Source organism: Columba livia, chromosome 1, assembly GCF_036013475.1.
Source record: "Columba livia isolate bColLiv1 breed racing homer chromosome 1, bColLiv1.pat.W.v2, whole genome shotgun sequence".
In the NCBI taxonomy this organism is placed as follows: Eukaryota; Metazoa; Chordata; class Aves; order Columbiformes; family Columbidae; genus Columba; species Columba livia.
Genome location: NC_088602.1, coordinates 8631675 through 8655564, shown reverse-complemented (window position 1 = coordinate 8655564; position 23890 = coordinate 8631675). Strand labels below are relative to the sequence as shown.

General features: G+C 37.3%; 1 protein-coding gene across 36 annotated transcripts in view; it reads right to left on the bottom strand.

Annotated features, from left to right (window-relative positions):
* Positions 1 to 23890, bottom strand: part of DLG2 (discs large MAGUK scaffold protein 2) — a 1055145-nt gene that overhangs the window by 281300 nt on the left and 749955 nt on the right. For 35 of the 36 annotated variants that reach the window (XM_065049757.1, XM_065049758.1, XM_065049759.1 and 32 more), the window contains 3 exons: positions 22564 to 22700; positions 11231 to 11375; positions 8362 to 8503 (listed from right to left, as the gene is read on the bottom strand). In XM_065049757.1, coding sequence (XP_064905829.1) covers positions 8362 to 8503; positions 11231 to 11375; positions 22564 to 22700 — 424 coding nt within the window. Of the gene's footprint in view, positions 1 to 2732; positions 2905 to 8361; positions 8504 to 11230; positions 11376 to 22563; positions 22701 to 23890 lie in introns of those variants that run through there. The other variant, XM_065049790.1, reaches the window with a different exon arrangement.

The following is a 23890-nucleotide window of genomic DNA, read 5'->3' as shown; positions in this document are numbered from 1 at the left end:
AGAAATCCTATTATTTGACACCACATTCAATTCAACATAATCATCATCAGGGCCGCCAACTTATGAGCTAGAGCATGAGAACTCTGCATTATGAGAAATGGGGAGTAACGTCCTCCAAACATTACACAGATGAACGGTCACGACAAACTGCCCAGTGGGATCATGTGTGTGTCATGCAACCCCTAGAAACCTTGGGTTCTTCTCCCTTTTCTAGAGAGAAACGATTGTAGACTGATCCTGCCAGCATCTTATCAGCAACTTTTCCTACCTGCCCTCTGTCTCTGTTCCTTGCCTGATTCTTCTTGCACAACTATTGATTATCCCAAACCTCATGTCTCACTGTCTGACAGAGCTGCTGGTTCAGCAGCCCTGGAATTCATTGCTGCTCTTCTCCAGGGTATTTTTCTCCACTGCTTCTTCATGCCTCTTCACCCATTTTTCACATTCTTCACTGTCCTAAATTCCTCCTCCAAATCCAAGTTTTCTTACCCAATAAATACCAGTGTTCCCTTCTTGTGATTTCCGTTCTCACAAAACCAGTGACAAGTTCTCCCTCATTTTCACACCCCATCTCACCATAATTCCTTGACAAATACACTCCCCCAGTTTCTCCAATCTATTCAATGTTCAAATCTAACAGGAACAGGCATTCTGAGCACAGAAGAGAATCACTCATGATTATGTTTCTATTTCAGAAAGAAATGGAAGAAATAAGTAGAGAGAAAAATCTTTGTGCTCAATCATGCTGGTTTTTTAAAATAATGTAGTCAATATTACAAAATTGTGAGAAGCTTTGATACACCATAGTGTGAGTATGGAATCTCAAAGTGTTCTACTGCAAAAAAATATTAAACACAGTTTGGAAGATAAATGAATTGCAGTTTTTCCACAGACTTATATATGTTGGCATTTAGAAAGATTTTCACAAATGCAGTAGAAATACTATGTGGATTCAGCTTCATCAGCTTTCATATTTCAACACTCTGAAGCTATGTACAGAATATTCCACCAATTAAAATACAATATCACCACAACTTTAAACATAGAATAAAACATGAACTAAGCCATGTAGTTCTTCCTCCATCCCTTAAATGGCCAAGCTGCTATGGCTAAAAATAAATGCAACTTAATTTAATGGTAATAGTGGTTAAATGAATTTATTTTTAAAATAATAGATATAATTTACACTAAAATTCAAAGCGAAACAAATATGCAACCTTTTCTATCGTTGGGTGAACAAATCCAGCCCCAGACAAAAACTGAGCATGGAAATATAACTTGAACAATTAGTCTGCCAAAGTTAAAAGTGATTTAATAAGAAGAATAAATAAAAGGCATTATCAGCCACCCTATATAACTACATATACTTTATTGTCTTTAAGGCATAATTGACATGCTGAGTTTGGATTAGGCCTGGTGATATGATTGTTGAGACTTCATAACTACCTGTTATATTTGTATAACTGTATCAGTGTACTTCTATGTATCTTTTACTCCTCACTCATATAGTAACATCTGATCAAAAACATGGTATAAAATTTGCTATCTGAAAGCTCTACCTACAGTACTTGATCTTCTCCATCTGGGAAACATGAGTTTCACTTCTGTTCCCCCCAAAAAACTAACAGGAAATGCAGTGAACTCTTTTCAGCAAACAGACACTTTTGAAACACACAGAGTATTTTGTCAATGGACAAAGGAACAGTTTTCAAGACTCATTACATTTCACAAAACCTTTGTCAGAAAACAGTTTTTGATAGTTCTATAACACATAAACCACAACATTAGTTGTAATGTTTTGATACCGAAAAGTCAAATCTGTGTATCAATACCAATTTAAAGGTCTTTCCATAAAATATCCTCAATTCAGCTAGCAAGTTTATATAAGTAGACAAGAAACAGTTGAGGAATGCTACTTTCAATACAAGGAAAAATTCCTCTGAGAATTCAACTTAATGGTTCTTTTTTCTGTCTTCCAATCCCCATCACCTCCTCCTCAACCAGAAAATGTTATTTTTCAAAGATGCATGTATAAAAAAATCAAACATGCCTTTCACAGCAAAACAGATAACTCAGACAGCTTTTTCATCTATGAATCTTTAATATCTAGCCAGAGTTAAACGTGAAAGTGAATTTTTTATCAGCTAAAGAACAGAAGTGTGATGTAACCATTTTCTGAAGTTAAAAGAGAATTAAAAACTCAAGATGGTAGTTCTTTATTTTTATTGATCTTTTGTCCATGTTGTTCATTAAAGACAGAAGGAATGAACAACTAAAAGCTACGGGATTTTTAGATTGTAATTTAAATGTTGCTGGAAATATGGAGGCAGATATTTCACAATGCTTCTAAGCAACCTGCTCCAGCACTACTCTGCCCACTCAGTCTCTTTTTTTTCTTCTCAAATTGAAATCAGAACATCCTTAGCCAATGTCTGCACCCACTGAACCTTCTCTATTGAGTTTGGTTTCATGATCTTTGCTACTGAGTACTTAGAAGGTGCTCTTAGATTGTTCCTTAATCTCTTCTTCACAACATTAGACAAGCCCCTGTTCCCTCAACATCCCTTCAATCTCCATGTGATTTAGGACTCTGAGAATCTGTTGTACCACCCCCTGTTTTTTCACATCCATCTTGAAGTCAATGAACAGAAACTGGTCAAAGTCTTCCAGAAAATAACTCATCTTTTTCTGCTGGCCATGCTTCCCCTAATATAGCCCAGTATGCTGATTACCTGACTGGCAATGAGAGGACACTCCTGGGTCCATGTTCAGCCTGGCATCTGCTGTGATGTCCAGGTCATTTTCAATGAAGCTGCAATTCAGATGTTTGATTCACGGCCCGTACAAAAGTTCCAGCTGAGGTGCACACTTCTTCTTACTAAACTTTGTGAGGTTTCCTCTGGCCCAGTCCTCATGTATATCTAGATCCCTCTGAAACACAACTCTGCCATTTGTCATGTTAACCACTCCCCCTCAATTTGTTATCCTCTGCGAATTTGCTGAGGGTGCACTCTGTGTCATGATCTAGGTCATTGATGAAGTTATTCACTGGCGCCCAAGCTATTCTGAGTTATTCTGCTCGTCATTGACCACCTGACAGATGTCAAATGATGATCATTACCCTTTGAGTCTACTGGTTCAGTCAGTTCCCAACCCAGACGCTTATTTTAGTCCACTCTTCCTCACCTTTCAAACAAGATTCTTGTTGGAAACTGTCAAAAGCCTTATCAAAGTCTGCCACTGCACGCAAATGAGCGTAGCTATGATGGGAGAAGGTGACAGCATATAATCCAAAAGGTTTCCAAACCTTTATAAATCACATCTTCTTTCCAGCTACTGATTAGTTGTACGTGTTTATCCAACACTTCCTCGTGTTAGGATGAGAGGCTGGAGGAGGTTTCAAGGGTGCTCCCTGTGTTACAGCTTCTCTTGCCCACAGAAGAGGTGTGAGAAATACCTTTGAAGCCACTCCCCAGGGCAACTCATGGAGAGGAGGATTCACAACGTTCCCCACAGCAAACCCCAGATGCACATCTGTGGGAGTTCTGGCGTGGGTCGGGTATTTCTTTGGAGTCAGCTGTGTTTTCACCCACCAAAGAGGCATTCCTGCTCGAGGTACCACCTGTGCTGTGGCACTGGCCAGTACAAGGCAGTCACTGCTCTCTCCTCATCCATGCGACAAGTCATTTCATCAGGAAAGACAACCAGGCTGGATAAGAACATGATTTGCTTTTGATGAATCTATGCTGACTGTTCCATTTACCTTCTGGTCCCGTAAATGCCCAGCAAAGATGATGTTGAGTAAGTCAGCTTTTCTTATATTGTCTGTCATTACATTGTCTTCCCCATTCATCATTTTTTTCCCTTAACCAAATTTTACCTTCATTTTTGAAACTAGCACACCTGCAGAATCACTTTTTGTTATCCTTTATGGCCCTTGTAAGTCTTAGCTCAAATCAATCTACTTTCTGATTTTGTCATTGAGCAGTCAAGCAATGCCTGTCTGCATCTTGCACTTTAAGCCATCAGAAAGTTCTTTGCTTAGTCAAGAACAACTTCTGCTGAATCCCCCTCCTCCCTGATCAACAGGGGGGTTCATTTCTGAGTTCTCAATAAGTTTTATTTAGAAATCATCCATCTTTCATGGGCCCTCTGTTTCTGTGGCAGCATCCCAAGAGATTTTGCTTAGCAATTCTCCAAAAAGGCTGAAGTCTGCTCTTCTGAAATCTACAGTCATAACTTGCTGACTGACTTTTCGGACTTCCTTTGAATCATGAACCGAACCGGCTTGTGGTCACTCTGATCCCAGCTGTTATTTAGCATCATGTTTGCCACTCGTTCTTCCCTTTTCGTAAGCAGCAGGTCGAGCAGAGAATGATTCTTGTTTCTCCCTTCTAGCAGCATCAGGAAATTGCCACCAATGCAATCAAGGAATCTCCTACATTGCCTGCACAACACTTTAATCTTACTAGAAACTGAAACAAATAAGGACTTACTTGCAGAATGATGATGACTGCATTGACAGTTACTTGCCGTGTAGCTTTTATCCACTTTTGCACCCACATTCTACTAACCTGAAGCTGTGCTATTTGAATTTTAGAAGGTGCCAATCTTTATAAAAAATACAAGAAGGCAAAGCTTTCATCACAAGTGAATTCAAAATGAATCCAACAAAACAAAAAGTAAATTATGCCCACTACTAACAGAGTTTTGGACCAATGACACACAGAATTTACAAAAGCTCACTAATTTAAAGACAACAACCAGCTTCATTAAAACTTGTGACTAAAGGCAATTTACTTTTCTGTCCTTTGTACATAGATGAAGTTATTTTTCCCCTAAGTTTTATTAAGTAAAAATTGTATTGATTTTTATTCAGAAGGAGAATTAATATCAGACTAAAATATATGTGTGTATGCATACATATATATATATATATATATATTTTTTTTTTCAATAAAGAACAATTTAGAACTGGAGCAAAAAAACCCCCAAAACAAAACAGAAAACACAAGAGAAAGTGGACAAAGTTGACTGTTCAACCATTTAAACTTTACCAACAGATTCATTACAGCAAGTAAATTAAAAGAAAGCTTGTCTCAGCCTCACTCAAATCACATGTACAAAGAACTATAAAACTGCAAAATCCTCTTACTGTGGAGAAGTTACTGTTGCAAATATTTTTCACTGGCACAAATGAAAATCTGCTAGAAGTGCTGTCATATTATGACTTCAAGGGTAATAAATTTCCTATGTGTCCACCACATAAATTAGCCCAGAAAACCTATTATAGCAAGAACCAGGTAGTTTTAATGGATACCACTGGAGAAGTTGGCCATCATCTTAATTATAAAAAAATATATCAGGAAATTTAATTATAAATGTTGTAATTGAGGGATCTATGGGGTTCACTAGAATTATCAATATGCTAATCGGCTTCCCAAAAGTCTTTCTAAACTGATCAGCAACAAAGACTTTCTAAATATCTTCTTATTTTAAAAGCAGACTCATCAGCAAATCCCATGGCATTGCACAGACGGTACAATCACTATTCTCATCTTAGAGCTGTGAGAATTGAGTCTGGCATTTTCAATAGTCCCATTTCAACCAACAGGCAATAATTAGCTACCTGGACATTTAAAGAAAAATTGGTGCAGCATTATTCAAGGGTTAAATGGTTTGGTTTTGAAGGTCAGAGCTTCTTAGTCATTGTGGTCAGAGGAGAAACTGCAGCTCTTGTTTGGGTGTCTCTCAGACAGTGCTGAATGATATATGGCCAGTGAGGAAATGCAATGGCAAGAAGTGGCATTTTTCTTACAACTACATTTATTTTACCTTTGTGCTTTTGTACCCTGGGTATCAATGTAGCATATAAAATTATTATCACTAACGTAATATAAAGTCCATAATAGCCTCCTCCTTTTCAATAGGTCAAGGTAAAGGCTCGTTTAGAACGATGAGATTTTCATCTGGTTTGCTCTGTTGCATCCAGAGTCTGCTCCTATTACTTGAGACCTTTACTTCTGCCTGTGCCACGCACATTCCACAGAAGGTCACGTTTGTGGAGTTGGTCTCTCCTGTGGATAGTGCTAATGTCACAGTAAACTTTAGGATTCAGCCCTTCATTAGACAGCTCACTAATGCTGGAATCCTGACAGGAAGAACACAGGAGTATTTCATAGAATATTCACAGCTTCTCTGGGCATTTATTTTTTCCTGAAATAGCACAAAATGAAGGTTGGCATGCATACCTCAGTCAAGAACCGGACTGTGTCAGTATTTGGTTTTATTGTCAGGAGCGAAACCAACAAAATTAACTTGTTTAAGAAGAAACTAAATGTATAAGGATAGGAATACATATTTCTTCCTAAAAATATCAAAAAAGGACATACTAATTACTTTCAATATATATCCCGCATAGTTTTTGAGCAGGTATGGTTTCTACTGGATACGTACCAAGCCAATGGGCTGGGACTGTTACTGCCTTCTCTTCTGTGACTATATATATATTTATATATATATATATATATATATATGAGTAATGAGAAAGTTTAAATCACCTACATGGAACACAAAGAAACACAGGACTGCCTAAGGATACTTCTTCATTACCTTACAGGTCTTCTAGCAGTTTAAATGGCTTGTTAATTTTCAGGGCAGCTTTTCTCCTTTTTTTAGGATTACTTCCTTCACTTTCTGTGACTTCTTAGTCTCCTTAGCTATTATCTACTTTTAAGGTTGCATTTATTTTCTGTTTTTAAACTTTATCAATTGTTTCTCAGTAATAATGATGCTGACATCTCATTACAAAAGGAGACATATCAGCAATACAAGCTTATCCACAAACCCCACATCATAGTAACCTAGATATTATATTGGCATTTTTCCTATATATAGGCATTTTAGAAACTGTGAGCACAGTATTGGCCCAGGTGAAGTCTTGATGAACAATTTAATGAAATCAATGTTTTAACTGTTAATTAAAATGTGTAACTTCTTGGAATCCTTTGGAGAATACGTATCCTAATTGAACATCTTATAAGTTCAAGGGAAGAAGTCAGCTCTGCATCCTCAATCAAAATAAAGGAGAAATTCTTTTAGCCAAGACAGGGAACTAAGGTGTGGTTTCCATTAATTTATGTCCTGATTAAATGCTGTATCATGATTTAGTTACTCTGAATCTGTCTGATCCAACAAGTTAAGCAGCTTGAGATCGTAATCGTATGCAACGAGAAAAACGAAATGCAAATGAGCAAGTTATGAAGTTGATGAATACATAAGTGGATGAGATTCTTTTCAATAGGTCAGGTTAGATAATCAGAACAGACCCCTCCTAGCTTTAAACACAATTAATTTATGAATACTGAAGAACAGAAAAAAAGTGAATTTCTCATTTTCTGTGGCACTAGATGTTATAATGAGAGCTCATTTTGCAAACTTCACAACTATCATCTTCTAAGTTAATGGCAGCGCCTTCAAACAAAAAGATAAATACACACTGTCTCATCAGTGACATTCAGTGTGGTTCTAATACGATGCATAAAAGAACCCTCTCGACATTTTCCTCTGTGTATTTTCTACCTGGAAAGCAACCACATAGATACAATTCTGCTACCATGCTTCCACATAGTAGTCACAATTCTTTTGGGATTATTAAAAAGAAACAAACAAACAAAAGGATTAGAAGCAACTTCCAGGGTAATTTTGCTGACAATCACACCAAATAACCCATTTTATAAAGGCACCAAGTGCCATTGCATAAACAGTTTTCTTTTAACCTCTGTGCTCTCATAGAAAACGCTTTCATGATTACTCTAATGGTTAAGAAACTTTACCCAGTTTCGCTCCCATGTTTTCAGCCAGTTTGTACTTTTTTTTTTTTTTTTTTAATTTTCCCATAGTGTATTTTCTCCATGACATTTATCTCTCAATGTGTGTACACAGAGAAATTACAAGCTATTTCAGCCTTGCTTTCACTAAACTAAACAAAATGGACCTTTCAGAGAGTTCTGTCACAGACAGGTACAAACGCACACGCAGTCCCTCCACCCATCCATACAGGGAGGCAGATGAGTCACTGATCCTGAGAGCTTCTCACTATGTTAAGACGCACAACATTTTGTGTAGTGCCAGCCGGGTTGCTTAGGAACTAGTCCAGGGTTGCACCCAGACAACACAGACCTCATGTCAGCATTCATACGTGTGATGTTTCTCTTAGTTGTCTTCATACCTGTAACACTTTCCACTCATCTTCCCTTGAATAAAAGTGAAAAGAACTATAGGCCATATTCAATTTGAAGAGCTTTACCTACATCCTTTGCAATTGTCATGAAAATTAACAAATAAAGAGGAGTGTCTGACCTGGTGTAGTCGTCCTCCACAAGCATGTGCTTTGGAATGGGTGAGTATCTTCCCGGTGAGATAGGGGCCAGGGATGCCTTGTACTCTAAAGTGCCATTGTTTCCAGAAGAGAGTATATGATTTTCCATCGGTGGAGAATAAGCTGATGGTAAGAATAAGCATTTCTAGTTAGACACTTTCATATTTTATTAGATGTCACAAGAGCACTGATTTTTAGTTGACTACCAAGAGTGTCCTCGTTGCTGTAAATAACATCAAAACAGACAGTCCTTGCCTGAGAGACCTTAAAATCTAACAAGGAAGAATGAACATCTGGAGTTTTCCTGAAAGGTTCATACTACTGCTACTACTACTACAACAATTAATGTTGGCTCATTTGCAGGGATTGATTCTTTACAGGGGATCTGAATAAGAAATAATAGTTTAGGTGACAGGAAACCTGCTTTTTCAATTAGTACTGGCTCGAAGAAAGAAATGTGTATAGAAGAGAATGAGAATAAAAACATGCTCCTCTTTTTGGCTCTAACATAAAACAATAGGAGTAACATAGTAAGAACTCGATACAGGATAAAAGCAGGAATTTTATGAGTGGCAAGAATTATGTAAGGTGAAGTTTTAAAGCTGTGATCTACTAAAGGTGCCAAAATTCCCAAATAATTGAAATTTCAGTACCAGCATAGATAGTATTTAGATCACAGTAACTCTGCATATTTTAAATAGAAAGTGGATACAAACCTCTTACATATTAATGATTAGTAATGAATATTGCAGTACTATGCTGTCTGATTCTGTATTGGGTCTGTGGGTTTTGTTCTTTGCTTGCTTTTTGCTTTTCTGAAGTTACTGGGGATATTTATGACTGGAGAGATTTTATAATACTTGTACTCAAATCTCTAGTTAATGTCATTAGAAAATGAAATGATAGACAGGAAAAACAATGATACATGCTTCTGCAATGAGCTGTGATTAATTTTCTCATGAGAAGAAGAAAGCTAAACTTTCTAGTACTAGTTTCAGTCTTTCTTTCAGATGTGGAGACACAGAATGTTCCAAAGCAAAGTATCTCTACAGGGAAATGCCGTTAGTCGTTCTGAAATACTCTGAAGGTGTAGGTATAATGAAAGGTTCCCTGAGGATAAATGAATTCGTATGCACCAACAGCCTGGGATGAGCTTCTGCAAATCTTTTCAACCTTTACTGTCCCTCTGGAATAACTTCTGTCTTCTCATACGCTGCTGATCTATAACCTGACATAATAAACCACAGTTTTAGAAATCTCAAATTATTATGTTGGGAAGTATTATGAAGCAGGAGATTGGATAGGGACATTTAGCATTTTTACTTCTTGGGCTTTGCTAAGATTCAGACCAGACTGCTACTGAACAACATGATTGCCATCTGTTGTAACATTTGCTGAGTAAATAGGTATCCTCAGCGAGGCTGAGTATACCACCTGATGTGCATGTTACAAAATCTTCCCTTTTGTTTTTATGGAGCAATTTGAATAAGGAGGATTATAGACATTTATCTTTTTCCCTCAACTTCATTGATCCACAGTAGCAACACTATGCAAAAGTGCAGAAAAATTCAAGTCTCCGGCATTTACTGGGAAAATCTGCCTTTCCCAGCTCTTGGTTGGCCTTACATGCCCTAAGGATTATTGGCAGGAGATCAAGATGAGTATGGCTCAGTTGTTGAAGCTCTTGTCAAAAATTAAACCTGCACCTAGATTCATCAATAGGTCATCAATACATAACTACATGTAACTTATCAGGACAGCACCTAAATCCAAACTGAAACAAAGACTTAAGCCATTAAGAGATGATGGTAAGAGATAAAGGCTAGATTGGAGCCTGGGACACTCAGACAAGGAGTCAAAAGAGGAGTAAATACTGAAAACATGCGTATGTAGGACAGATGGGAGAGACAGAAGATCCTAATTGCTATCATCTCCTTAAGGGTGCAAAAAGCACATCAGCCAGGAGGTTGTCAAGTTCAGAAGAAGGTATATGTGCATAATAAGGACTCCACAGTCACCCACTCTTGTACTTGATCATCTCAGGGAGTCCTGGTGATGCACCTGGATGCTCGTCTTTGTACCTGAATGCTGGACATGAGCCTAGATGATCTTGAGTGTGTAGATATGACAGCCTGATTGAAATCAGTTTGTTTTATAATTAAATATCTACCCCTCCTATGAGATCCTGCACTGAGCTTTACTACATTGTTTCAACAGCTTTTCCTACAACAGAGTACACTTTGAATGCAAGGACAAATATGGCCTTGGTCCTCAGTGAAAAAATAGCAGCTAAACATATATAAAATTAATGGACAGACAGAATAAAGCAAAGTGGAACAATCATTTAGGAATTGGATATATACAGAAAATAGGTACATTTGTGTAAGTAAAGCAGTGATTTTTACATTCCAGGTAAATATTTTATTCAAATATCACATATATTTCTCTCAAGCTTTTCACTAAGTTTCTACAAGGTGGTTTGCTGCTTGTTCCATTTTTTTTTTTTCTGTGGAGAGAGGACTCCAGTCTGCAAATCTAAGCATATTTCAAAATATATTAGCAGTTATCACAAGAGTTACAGTCCAGTCCACCTGGACAAGGGTTAATTGGAATCAGCAGAGCAGTACATGAGCTACATTCTTACCTTTGTTGCGAAAATACTTTAGCAGAGTTATATTATTTACAATACTTCATGAGTATAGCATGCTTAAGTGGCAGTAAACATTTCATTTTTGCAGCCTTCCAAGCTGTTTCATAAAATTTAATGTGCTACTTTAGACAAGATAGGAAAAAAAACAGTCATCTGACAAACTGATAGCTCCTACAAAATGAGTTGCAAAAATCACTTACAATGAGTAATATCTGGTGGGCCATAAGGATCGGTCATGTAAATGGTGGTGGGCTTTCCAACTTTCAGATACACGACATCTGATGTGTTCTTCAGTATTGCTACTGCCTCTTCATGGGTAACTTCTTCTAAACTGTAATTATTTACCTTAAGGGAGAAATCAGACGGGTGAGTCGGAATGCAGAAACAGACACAGAAAACGACACAGCCTTGCAGTTATCACAAAGAGCACTGAGAATTACAGATGCAGTATTGCAGCCAGGTAGAAAATATGGTTTTCCTAGTACCTGCACATTCAAAGACTGACATAGCAATATTGATAGTCACAGAATCATAATGGGTTGAGGTGTCAATTGGTCATTTCAGTAGAAAAGTCCCTTGTGATATTCTGCTACCAGTAGCATCATTAACATAAATCTATATTAAATAGTGATTTACTAGCTTAACACCACATCATTTACGGAAACTACCTACGTTATTTGACCCATCAATATGAACTGTCCAAATTCACGTCTAGCATGCATGGCTGGGACCTCAGAATTGATTAATACCTCCCAATCTTTCCATCTCTGATATGCCATTTACCATTGAAATAATAAGAGGTAGAGAGTGGTGTACAGAATAAGGGGATGCCTATGAGGTACAGGAAATGAAAAAGAGCAGTTCTGGGTGGGGAAAAGGGAGTTTCATTGTGAAAGTTTTGGTTTTCTGGTAGCACAGGAAAGAGACATTGAAAAAGTAAGAGAATATAGTACTAGTTCTGTGCTTTATCAGAAAAGAAAAACGCTAAACAAGAACAAGGATATAAGGATGGGACTAGAGATTATATAGGGAAGGAAACAGTGGCAATAAACCTTGCCTATTTATGCTTTACTCACAGAAAGAGAAAGTCAAAAGAAAAGTTTCGGTAGTTTATTGTAGAGACGTATAAAATTTATTCAAGTAAAAATCCCCAATATCCATAAAATGTCAATAATAGATTTTCCTCCTATAAACAGAATAGTGAAGGGACGCAGCCCCCAGAAGCGTACATCCTGAACAGAAAAACTATAGGATGGAAGATAGAGGTAGATGCAGGTTTCAGATATGTGGTGTAAGTCGATGGAAATGTTAGAATCATAGAATATCTTGAGTTGGGACCCAAAAGGATCATCGAGTCCAACTCTCTGCTCCTCATATATTTACCTAAAATTAACAATATGACTGTTGTCCAGACACATCTTGAACCGTGTCAGGCTTGGTACTGTGACCACTTCCCTGGGGAGCCTGTTCCAGTGACCAGCATTTCAAGGTGAGTGTTGTATATGAAACATTTTTTTTTGATGTAACATGCCATCCTCCAACTTCTACAGTTATTGCAAGGATTAATTGTAAAGCTTATGCAAAATGTAAGAAAAAGTAGCTCCTCAAGTATAGTATAAAATAGTACAGCTGTAATTCACAGAAAAAAATACACACTTTCTAGGTAATTTAGTATCAGTATATCATCAGAGACCTGGTTATGACAGTAAGCTACTGCCCAAAGGTTTGGTAACGGGGAAGAAATCCAGCTATTATGAATCACCGGAGGACTCTTCATACCCAGACCACTTTATCAGCACCAAGAGAGAATGCTATGGAGCAAAATTGCTAAATGGAAGGATTCTATTTAAACTTTGTTCCTTGTATAATTCTCAGACTTGGTTCTAAGGTTAATTGAAAGATGCAATGACAGGCATGTTGTGACAATTTGACATGAAGAGAAATGATACAACCTAACACTCAGAAGAGAGTTGATGGCACTCAATGCTGTATTTTGACAGGTCTTCTATTTAAATAAAAATCTCATCCCTACCTTCCATAAATTTATCTGTTTTTCTTTGTTACAAACAGCAGTAACATATAAATGCACTTTTAATGAAGAAATGTCTTTTAAATTACTAGGCTGATAGGAAGAAGTGACTGAAATGATGCCTTTCTTGTTTACATGTTTCAGAACTGTCAAATGCTGAAGATTCACACTTTTGGAAATATTACAGCACAGTTATCCTTTACCTTTTCTCCTTCCCATGCTGTCTGTACAATGTACCTATCTTGTTGTGTTTTATCCTAACCACAAGCTTTTTGAAGTAAAGAAACTCTCACATAACAACTTCCCACTATACTGCTGCTGTAAATAGATGTTCTTGGCCAAAAAAGACACAAAATGAAATATCATTGTACTGTCTGGATTTTGACTTTTGGTCATTTTAGGAGTGTGTAAAACAATCAAGACACAAAATTATTGGTTGTAATATTTTTTCAAAGTTTTTTTTTCCTGGAAACCTAACTGATAAAAGTTGTGTTTGGGACTGTTGTACTTCCATTTCAACACACTTGGATGTCACAGTTGTGCAGTTAGAGGATAAACAGCCATTTTAGAAATGGAAAATATAGTATAATACATATAAAATTTGTATTTGACATTACAGATTCTGCTTCTTATCTCTCCAACAATAACTTTACAGGACAGGTATTTTACCAATGCTCTGTACAAGTTGTCCAAATCTCAAAGTTAAGAATTAAAGACCAAGTGATTCTAAACTAAGAATTAATGTCTGAGCAGTTGTGCATTATGTTTATCTTTAGACACTTTGAGATCCTGGAGATCATTGCAAAGTTTATGCACAATGACTTTTTTCCTCATCTCTGAAAGATGAAATATGTAGAGCTGGAGCTTGGTAGAACTCAAATGCATGAGTTACAAAGTTACAAAGGAGAACTTCAGAGAAAAGACACTGGAATAAAATTTGAGGAGAAGAAAGAAACCTTTAAAGTAAACAAAGTTCTGCTAGAAAAAGTATTCCAGCAACATACACCGAAATTGCTATTCAACCTCATTCCAAATATACATAAAATTAGAGGTTTCTCATCTCTAGAGAGAACACTCCTGGAAAGAAAGTTTGCTGCTTTTTAATCTTGTCGTGGACTGCTCAGTTCTCAGTTAACAAAGAAATAAAGACAGACTTAATGTACATCAAGAGCAAATAAATAAATATAAACCCACATTGGTTCATTCATTAAGACTAAAATCCTCAGTGGTGTTGGAAAGTAAAATGTGGGAAAGCAAGATGTGCGGTTCCAGCCATCTGGATGATAAAGGAAGATCAATACTAACATGACCATTTGGACGGTCAAAGACGTAATACTAACATAATAACACATAAAGGGCCTTGGACAGATTACTTTGAATTACGTTTCTCATAATTTTAAAAAGTTATAGCCCAGACTCGTGAGAATGGTATCTCGGGCCAGATAGCCGCCCCCAAGTACATGGGATGTGTGAATGTCCTTGAGCCTGGTCTGTGAATGAGTGGAAAAACAAGTGAGACAAACATTACATGAGTTTAGTGTGTTTTTAATAACAATTAGTGGGAAACCACCTTTTTGTAAACATCTTAGTCCAGGCCTCTACCTGTAAATCCTATAAATTGTCAATAGTGAATAAAGAAGGCAGCCAAGGCCTAGGTCAGCTCTTGGCTTGGCCAGGCCCTGCACTCCTTCCTGAACAACAAGATCTCTGCCTCTGCGTGAATTTCTGTCTGCGTCCGGGTATGCGTCTTCTCTAATCACCGCACAGTGGTGCCATGGGGTCCCTTTTAAATAGGAGCTCTTTGAGAATGATATAAAACCCGCTTCCTTAGTCATTACCAACATCAATTTAGAATTACTGTATGCAAAATACAATATGCATTTCCCAGTTTCCTTCAGAAGGTAGTCCTTGCTTTGGACCTGCAATTTCCATTAATACTGCTATGTGCATATATGAATATATTTTCTTCTTTTTTGATCATAAAACAATGATTACAAATGAAGACATCTGTATGTATTTTGATATACAAAAATGAAAACCCGAATACACTGAAGAATTATATTATTCATCTCTCTAGATATTATTGCAAGATGTCTGTAGTCTGTAATTATTTTCACGAGGAAATCTCTGGATATTGTTCTTCAAAACATCATGCCAGAGATGGTGATTATTAGGAAATATGATGTTACAGTTGTTTTTTATGTTAAGATTAATGGTGAGAGAGGAATCTCTCAGAATCTCCAAGAGAGACTGTTCGATGAGTTTTTTTTTTTTTTACCATAAAAGATGCCTAATTTAAAGAAATTTGAATACTAAATATGGTATTTTCAGTAGTTATGGCACAGTCAACACATGGTACCAAAGGAGATAAAGAATGAGAGATGCACGCAAAATAATAAATCCAAGTGTAAACAGCACACAAACCTCTGAGATACTGAAACTTTTGTGGAGAAGGGCTGACACCAGAGCTGAGTGTGTAGAACAGGTACTGCATGCAAACTTTCTGGCTCTAAGAAGCTGACTTAAGGAGCATTGAATTAAGGGGGAAATAACCCCTAAAGCAAACGCTAAAAACCAGATTTATCTGAGTGGTCAGCTTAGTTAGAAGACTTAGGTGTTTGAGTCACAAAATGCTGTGACAGGTGTCAAAGGAGAGGAGTCAGAAGGAAAACAGACATGGAGCAAGAGGGATTTTCTAATGGGAAAAGCTCCACATACAGAAAATTCAGAAATACAAACAGCACCTGAAGTAATAAAGAAAAAATTAAGAAAGCTGTTTCTTTAAATAGAAAGTATGTGATACAATAACATGCTGATATTACAGGAAAAGAATAAGAGGAAGAAATAATATAGCAATAGAGAAAAAATTAAAGATACAAGTCCAATCAAAGAAGTAATTTGAGTGAGGGGGGAATTAAGTAAGAAATGCTGCCAAAGGAATATAAAAACACTGGGGTGATTTTTTTTCTAAATAGCATAATCAAAGCAATGAAGTGTAAACCTAAGCAAGAATTATATTTTTTGGATTTTTTCCTAGATTCATACTGGAAAACAAAAACACTGGCAAGTAGCTAGAGTGAAAAGCTTAAAATTCCCAAAATGACTATATAAGTGCTCTAAAAAATAACTTCATTCACAACAGCATAAGCTGATAACAGAATAAGAGCTCTGGAGGAAGAAGTCTGTTTTATTTAATCTTCTTTTTAGGGAAAAAAAAAAGATAATTTATTTTTTTCCTTTATTGAGTTAGGGTAAGAGAGATTTGATTCAGTCAATGAAAAACTGTTGACCTTTCCCTTGCCAGTGGTCATGTTTGCTTTTGTGCAATATTCTACTTTTCATTCAGTAAGCGGATTTTTCTGAGTGAATCCCGAGTGAACATTTGCCGGTAAACACCTGTGAGTTGCCAGAGGTAAATCTGGAACGCTGCTGGCATTCTTTATAACTCACTATGATTTAAAAAGCTGTGAAAAGTGAAAGGTTTTTCTGAGTTGAAGACCAGTCATTTGTCCTAAAGATCTAAAACTGTTTGCATTAACTAACAATTTATAATCCTGAGGATTCCTGAGTTAGTTGTACAAGTGCTGGACTCTGAGTTGAAAGAAACCGGCTATCTTTGGATGACACAGTCTGTTAATCCTTCTGAAATTAGTTTGCTTAGACTATGAATAGTTATGGATTAAGTGTCCTAAACCAGAACAGGTCTTTACAGGGAAATGCAAGAGTTTGTGCTTCACAAACTGAAACTCAGTCATGGGCTTAAGGCTTTGAGCAGTGTAGTGCATACACAGGGCAAGTGGTACTGTGCTATATTGGACCATCATTTTCCAATCACAGTTTACATGATTTTGTTAAAAAAAAAAAAGTCTTTAGGATTAATAATGTGGCATGAGAAAGATACAACTGTGAGGGAACAACCAGATGACATTATCATCAGGAATAAATTGGGAAGCTTATTGCTAGGGTATCACCTAAAGACCAATCCTAGGAAATCTATGTTTGAATGCTAGATGAAGCCTCACAAGGCCAGAGTAAAATATGGGGTAAATCTGGCTCAGAACCCAACACTGTATCAGAAAAGATGCAGCCACCGAACCCTCTGTGATAGTTCAGTACTAGTTCAGTCTGCCTCAGTACACTATATTCTAGTGTTTCCTTTGTGCTATTCATCCAGTACAACCTACAGATCAGGTACTACCTGTTCACACTGTTTTCTTCCTTTAAATCTAACTGGACTGGGTAACGCCTGTACTCCATCAACTGGTGTAGCAGTGTAATGTTGCATCTGTGGATGCAGCTGCCTGAGTGAAGATCGTGTGCACCTGGAGCAATTCACAGCAACAAAGGGTCTGGATGAGATGACAACCATGCTATACATATTTTGCTCCTGGACCATGTTTTCTGTTGCAGTTTCATTAAAATATATATATATATATATATATATTTTTTTTTTTTTTTTTCCTAAAAGATCATCCCACAAGTCAGCCAAAATAACTTTAAAAGAGGACTTCTGATCAGAACCAAATACTAACCTAGATACATCTTAAATTATATCCTCCGATTACTTTAACACAAACAGGATCCTACATCCATGTACAATCTGGAAGAAATAGGTACTGGTAGGGGATCCAGTAAGGAACAACTGTGGAATCACAGACCCACTGCAGCCCTATGAAATCACCTAACAATAACATGATTTTTTTCAGCACAGAATTGGGTAGGAAGCAAACCTATATTTCTGAAAAGGAAGGTTACTTCTGTTTCTTCCTTCTGTTTTCAGCAGGAAAACAGAGTCAAATTAAATCTGTTGGTATGTGAGTAACGTCACTTTTCCTACAAGTATAAATACCTCAAGAAAAATCTGATTTCTCTGACTAGATGGGCCAAGAAGCAATAGGCTAATGGATATGGTCCAAACATGCAAGGGTATTTTGGCACAGAAGACAAATTTTTTAAAAGCTAATGCTTATAAGATATAAATATTAGCTCAAATTTTCTTTCAAAGCCAAATGTTTTTAAAGTTTTTCCTGAAGAATAACTTGCTTCTAGCTATGAGTGTTGTTTATAGTAAAACCACACAGCTTTATACTGATTTCTCCTTTATCCATTCTGTAGATAAATTCTTCCAAAGTGATACAGTCAAATCAGATAAAAGAAAGTAATTATTACCTAGAGGTAATAACTCTTACAGCATTTTTCAGTTCTTCCTGATCATCCTTATCCAAGAACTGGAAGAAGTGAGGAGCACACTCTCCTCCAGTTTGCAGATGACACATCGCTGTGGGGGCAAGTCCCTACGTACAAGGTCTGCCGTCCTGGATAGGTTGGAGGGAGGGGCCAACAGAAGCATTAGGATATTCAACAGGGAGAAACAATAAGTCGTGCTCCTGGCACAGAGTAAACCCCTTCAACAGCACAGGCTGGGCACTCAAAGCCTGGCAGTAGATCTGTGGAAAAACTCTTGGGGCTCCCAGTGGAAAACAAACTCGATATGAGCCAGTTGTGTGTCCTGGAAGCAAAGAGGCCAACAGCATCCTGGGCTTTACAAGCACAAGCAGAAAAAGGAGATCCAGGGAAAGATTGTTCCCCAACTGCAGTTAGATACTGTGGTCAATTTGGTCCCCTACCATAGGAAAGATAACAAAGTGGAGCAAGTGGTTGACAGGCTCTTTGGAGGGATCCAGACCAGCTGGATCATTGGGCTGAGGTCAGTTGTATGAGCTTCAACAAGGCCAAGTGCCGGGTCCTGCACTTGGGTCACAACAACCCCAGGCAGTGCTACAGGCTGGGGAAGCGTGGCTGGAAAGTGCCTGGAGGAGAATAACCTGGGGGTGTTGAGCAACAGTGGCTGAACATGAGCCAGCAGTCCCTGTGCCGGGCACTGGTGAGGCCAAACCTTGAATCCTGGGCTCAGTTTTGGTCCCCTCACTACAGAAAAGACCTTGAGGTGCTAGAGTGAGTTCAGAGAAGGGAACGGAGCTGGTGAGGGGTCTGGAGCACAAGTGTGATGGGGAGCGCTTGAGGGATCTGAGGATGATCACCCTGGAGAACAGGAGGCTGAGGGGAGAACTTCTTGCACTCTACAACTGCCTGAAAGAAGGTTGTAGCATGGAGGGTGTTGGTCTCTTCTCCGAAGTAACAAGTGATAGGACAAGAGAAAATGGCCTCAAGTTGTGCGAGGGGAGGTTCAGATTGGGTATTAGGAAAATTTCTTCCTGGAAAGGGTTGTCAGGCATCGGAACAGGCTGCCCAGGGAAGTGGTGGAGTCACCATCCCTGGACATGTTTAAAAGAAGTGCAGATGAGGCTCTAAGGGACATGGTTTAGTCCTAGATTTATGGTTGGATTCAATGATCTTGAGGATCTCTTCCAACTAAAATTATTCTAGAATTCTGTGTTTCAGGGGCTGCTGCTGGGACGGTTGGGTTTGGAGCACTTGCCCAGTGAGGAGAAGCTGGATGAACTGGCCTTGTTCAGATTAGAGAAGGGATGACTCTGGAAACAACCAACAGCAGCCCCCCGGTGCTAACAGAAAGGTCATCAAGACAGCGCTAAGCTTTTCAGAGTGGCGCATGGTAATGGAATGAGAGACAAAAGGCATATGTTGAAACATGAGAAGGTTAAACAAGTTATAATGAAAAGTATTTTCCCCATGCAGACACTTGAGCAGTGGAAGATGTTTCCCAGAGAGGCTGTGCAAGCCCCATCCTTGGAGGTTTTTGAGATTCAATTGGAAAAATTCCTGAGCAACCATGTTAGACCCTAGAGATGACCCTGAATATCATGTTAGCCTATGACGGTTGATATGTGATTTCCCTTTAGTCCCTTCCAACACAAAGAAAAGCAACCTAGCAGAGACACCCATTGCAGTTGTATTCTCACTGTGGGCATTTTCACACCAGTAGTAGACATTACCAGCAAAATACAGTAAAGGACTATTTTCCTTCCTTTAAGTCTTCCTCCAGTCATTTCACTAATGGGGACCTCAGGAGTTTCTTACAAGGGAGCATTTTCTTGTGGAAGAGCTCAGGATAATAAGCCCTATGTACAGGCTTGGTGCCACAGAACATGCCCTTGGTATAGATTTCACAATAGCCATAATGCTTGGTATTTACAAAACGTATCTTCTGAACGCTTAACACACTATTAGCAATCTACATTTAATAAAGGTAGGGTCACCAAACTGCAAAATGTTCAGATAGAATATAATTGCATTATATTTCAATATTAGTTTTGATTTTGAAGCATCTTTTTTATCACATTTTACGTTTTAATGCATTTGATCTGGTTGCTCTTTGGGGTCTGAAAGCATTTCAAACATATCAGAGCACAGATACACTGGTAAATTTTATAGAGAAATGGTGGAAAAAATAAAGATCAGGAGAGGACACACTACTGAGAAGAAAAAATGAAAGAAAAAGAAGGAAGTGTTCAAATATATAATCAATAAGGAATCAGTGAAGCAGAAATAGGGCCGTATAGATGACAAGTGTTGATACACTGCCGAAAGAAAGTAATAAATTCTTTCACTCACTTTTCAAAAAGGAACATGAAGTAAATGCCAGGAGCTGACAGATACTTCACCAAATAGAAGAAGAAAAAATATTGAAGGCACACAAGTTATAAAGAAATCAGAGACTCTTGCTGGAGAGAACCAGAAAATGTGGCTGTATCTGCATGAATTTCAGAAATAGATTTTCATATCTGAAACTCATCTCCACATTAATGGTTAAGGTATACAAAGAGCAAGCTGACTAGGATTTTCTTATGCAACCTTGAAAAGCTTGATCTGGAAGTACATGACTAGCAGAGAGTAATATTATGATTGTTGTTTTTTTTTCCTCATTACACATGCAGTGATAAAAGGAGATGATGTTAAATCAAGAACTGGTCCAGACTGAAAGGAAAGCAGTCTAAAGATGTGACATTAAACACACTGAGAATGACCTCTGCGTGTTTTCAGAGGTCAGATTCAGGAGTTTAGACTTGACACAATGAAGAAACTCTTATTAATATATCTGACTGCAGTGAGTCACAGGTTCAAGACTGAGAAGAGATGCTTAATATGCAAATCCTATAAACATTTGGAGAGAATGAATTTATACATAGTGGTGTATAAAATAATTATTGGTGCATGCAGGAGTGGGGTTTTATTTATTTATTTTTTTATTTATTTGTTGTATATAATTACCTTAAGTGATTTGGAAGAGCAAGGTAACAAAACTTTACAGATGACAAAAACTGTGAGGAATTCTCATAATAAAAAATACAACAGCTGAACACAAGCAGATTTACTACAAGGTGCAAAATTAAAAAAAATAAGCTGCGACTTCAGCAAATACAAAAATACATTTCTATAGAGAAATGAGACAAAATTTCATTATAAAGCAGTGACTTGAATTTTATTGCGCTGAGCTCCTGCAAAGAAGAATTGTCAAAGAAATGGTAAATTCTAGTTTCATATTGCTTTGAATTTGATAACACCATTTGATCCTTAAGCTGCTTTATCTATCCACTTGGGTTAATTAAAAAGTCAAACAGTCACCAACCCAGCAACCAAGTGACTTTCCTGTTCTGTTTAATACCCTGTATAAAATGAATAGTCATCTTCACATGACAGGAACACAGTGTCTCTAGCCAAATAAAGAAAACTTCAATTAGACACAGTTTTGCAGGCAGCAGGAAAAGGTCACAGCAATTTTTTACTGCTTAGATATCACATCACAAAACAGAGCTACTGCAGTACATTTTTTCGTGGCACTCATTCAGAAAATATTTCACTGCCTGCTGAAATCTAAGCAATTGCACTGACATGAATACAACTTGACATAGATTAGCTTCTGCTGATTCACCAGGGTCAGGATTTCCCCCTTAACAAAGAATTAAACAAGCTCTGAGAGTGGGAAAGATTTATCTATGGGGAACAATGTACTGGCACTGCAAATATCTGGAAGAATTTCCTAATGTGAGATCCATCAGAAGAATAAGTACATTTCCACAAGGAAAAAGATGGAAAACATATATTTTGGGACGTCTTTAATATATAGTTCATATACATAATGCATTCATACCTGTACTGAAATGTAGGCACTGACAGTGGCTACACATGAGAGTTCAGTGGCATGTTTTCACATCTTTTGATTTTCTTAAATAGAATCAGTACCACCATAATTAACAGTTCATCTAAAACCCTGCTGTAAATTTTCGTGGTACATTTTGACTTTTCACTAATAGGCATAATATGTTTATTTTCTATGCAGTTGAAGGGTAGTCGAAGTAATAGAAACCATTGTCTTCTTTTCATAAAATGTTGGTTTTCTAGTGTAATGCTTTTTTAACTGCAGTCTCGGAAATATATATAAACAATGGGAAAAATGAAGATGATGGACATATAAAATAATTATAGATGTTTTAATAGTTACCTCTAGCTAAATGTATGAATTAAGTTCTTGGTATTAAACAATTTTCAGACAGATAAAATGTGAATTAAGTTTGCCATACTTACCATAAGAAGTCTATCTCCAACCTGCAACCTTCCATCTTTTTGCGCAGCTCCTCCATCAATAATCTTGGTGACATAAATGCTGTTGTCCCCAGGGATGTGTTGGTTTCCCACCCCTCCTGCAATACTGAAACCCAGACCTGGAGAAGATATGGAAAGCAAAACATTAGCAATACAATATATAACATTAAAGGGGAGTGCAAGAATAGCACGCATTTAAACTACTGTAAAATTACAGTATTTTTTACAGAAATAAAAATAACATAAGAGATATTTGTGGGGTCAATACTCTCACACTTTTCCTGAAAGGTCAGGGACAGAAGTAAATTAAGGAAATTCATTCTTATGTACAATTATAGAAAGGTAGAGACAAAAAGAATTGAACCAATGAGGATTCTAAACCCATGGCTTGTCCTTGCCAGGGTCCAGTGCAACCCACATCAAGACATTTTCGCACAACTTGTCATGACTAAGAATAAAATGCTGAAGCTTTGAGTTTCTTTTGCCTAATATTGGTATAAAATACTTCACTGTCTATCAGAACAAAATTAAAGTTACTCTTAATTGTCCACAGAATTTGGAAAATCCTTGCAGAGCTATACAGCAGATTTCACAAGTTTCTGTAGTATCACAGGAAAGGGTCTGTGAAAGTATAAACAGTGTAGATATTTGAATTGAAATCTGTTTCACATGTTTTTCTAGGACAGAAACAATGGCTATGGATATATAAAAGAAGAAAGCAATAGTCCTTCGTACATATATAACTTCCGCTCAGTGATCTGTGAAATTCCTAGATAAACACCCAAAGAATCAAATTTTGGAACAATGTCAATAATTCATGCCAATATGATTCTAGAAAAGGAAGGAAAAATAAATAAGTGTTGGAGGAAGGGGAAAAAAAAGACAGATTTAACCTTTTACTAATTTTCCTATCCTCTGGCACATTGCAAAAACAGACAAATCACTGCTTTCATTTATAATAACATTTTTAGCTCTCAGAGAAAAGACAGCAACTATTGTGCTTTATTTCCATAAAAATTTACTTCATATAGCTATTTTTTCATAGAACATATAGCTAATGGCAAGTTCCACCTGAACAAATAAGCTGTTACTGACTGTTGCTTCAACCAGGCATTTCTCTTTTAGCTGTACAGAAAAAAAAATAGTTATAGCTATTTAGAGACTAATCACTAGTTTTATCTATGAAATCTATGCTGTTCAGTTGTTCTTAAAACAAACATGTTAGTAATAGCTTCAGCCTGAGGAGTAAAAGACAATAGTAAAAAATGATTTGCCTGGAATTGGGCATTTTATTGCAAACTCACCAATC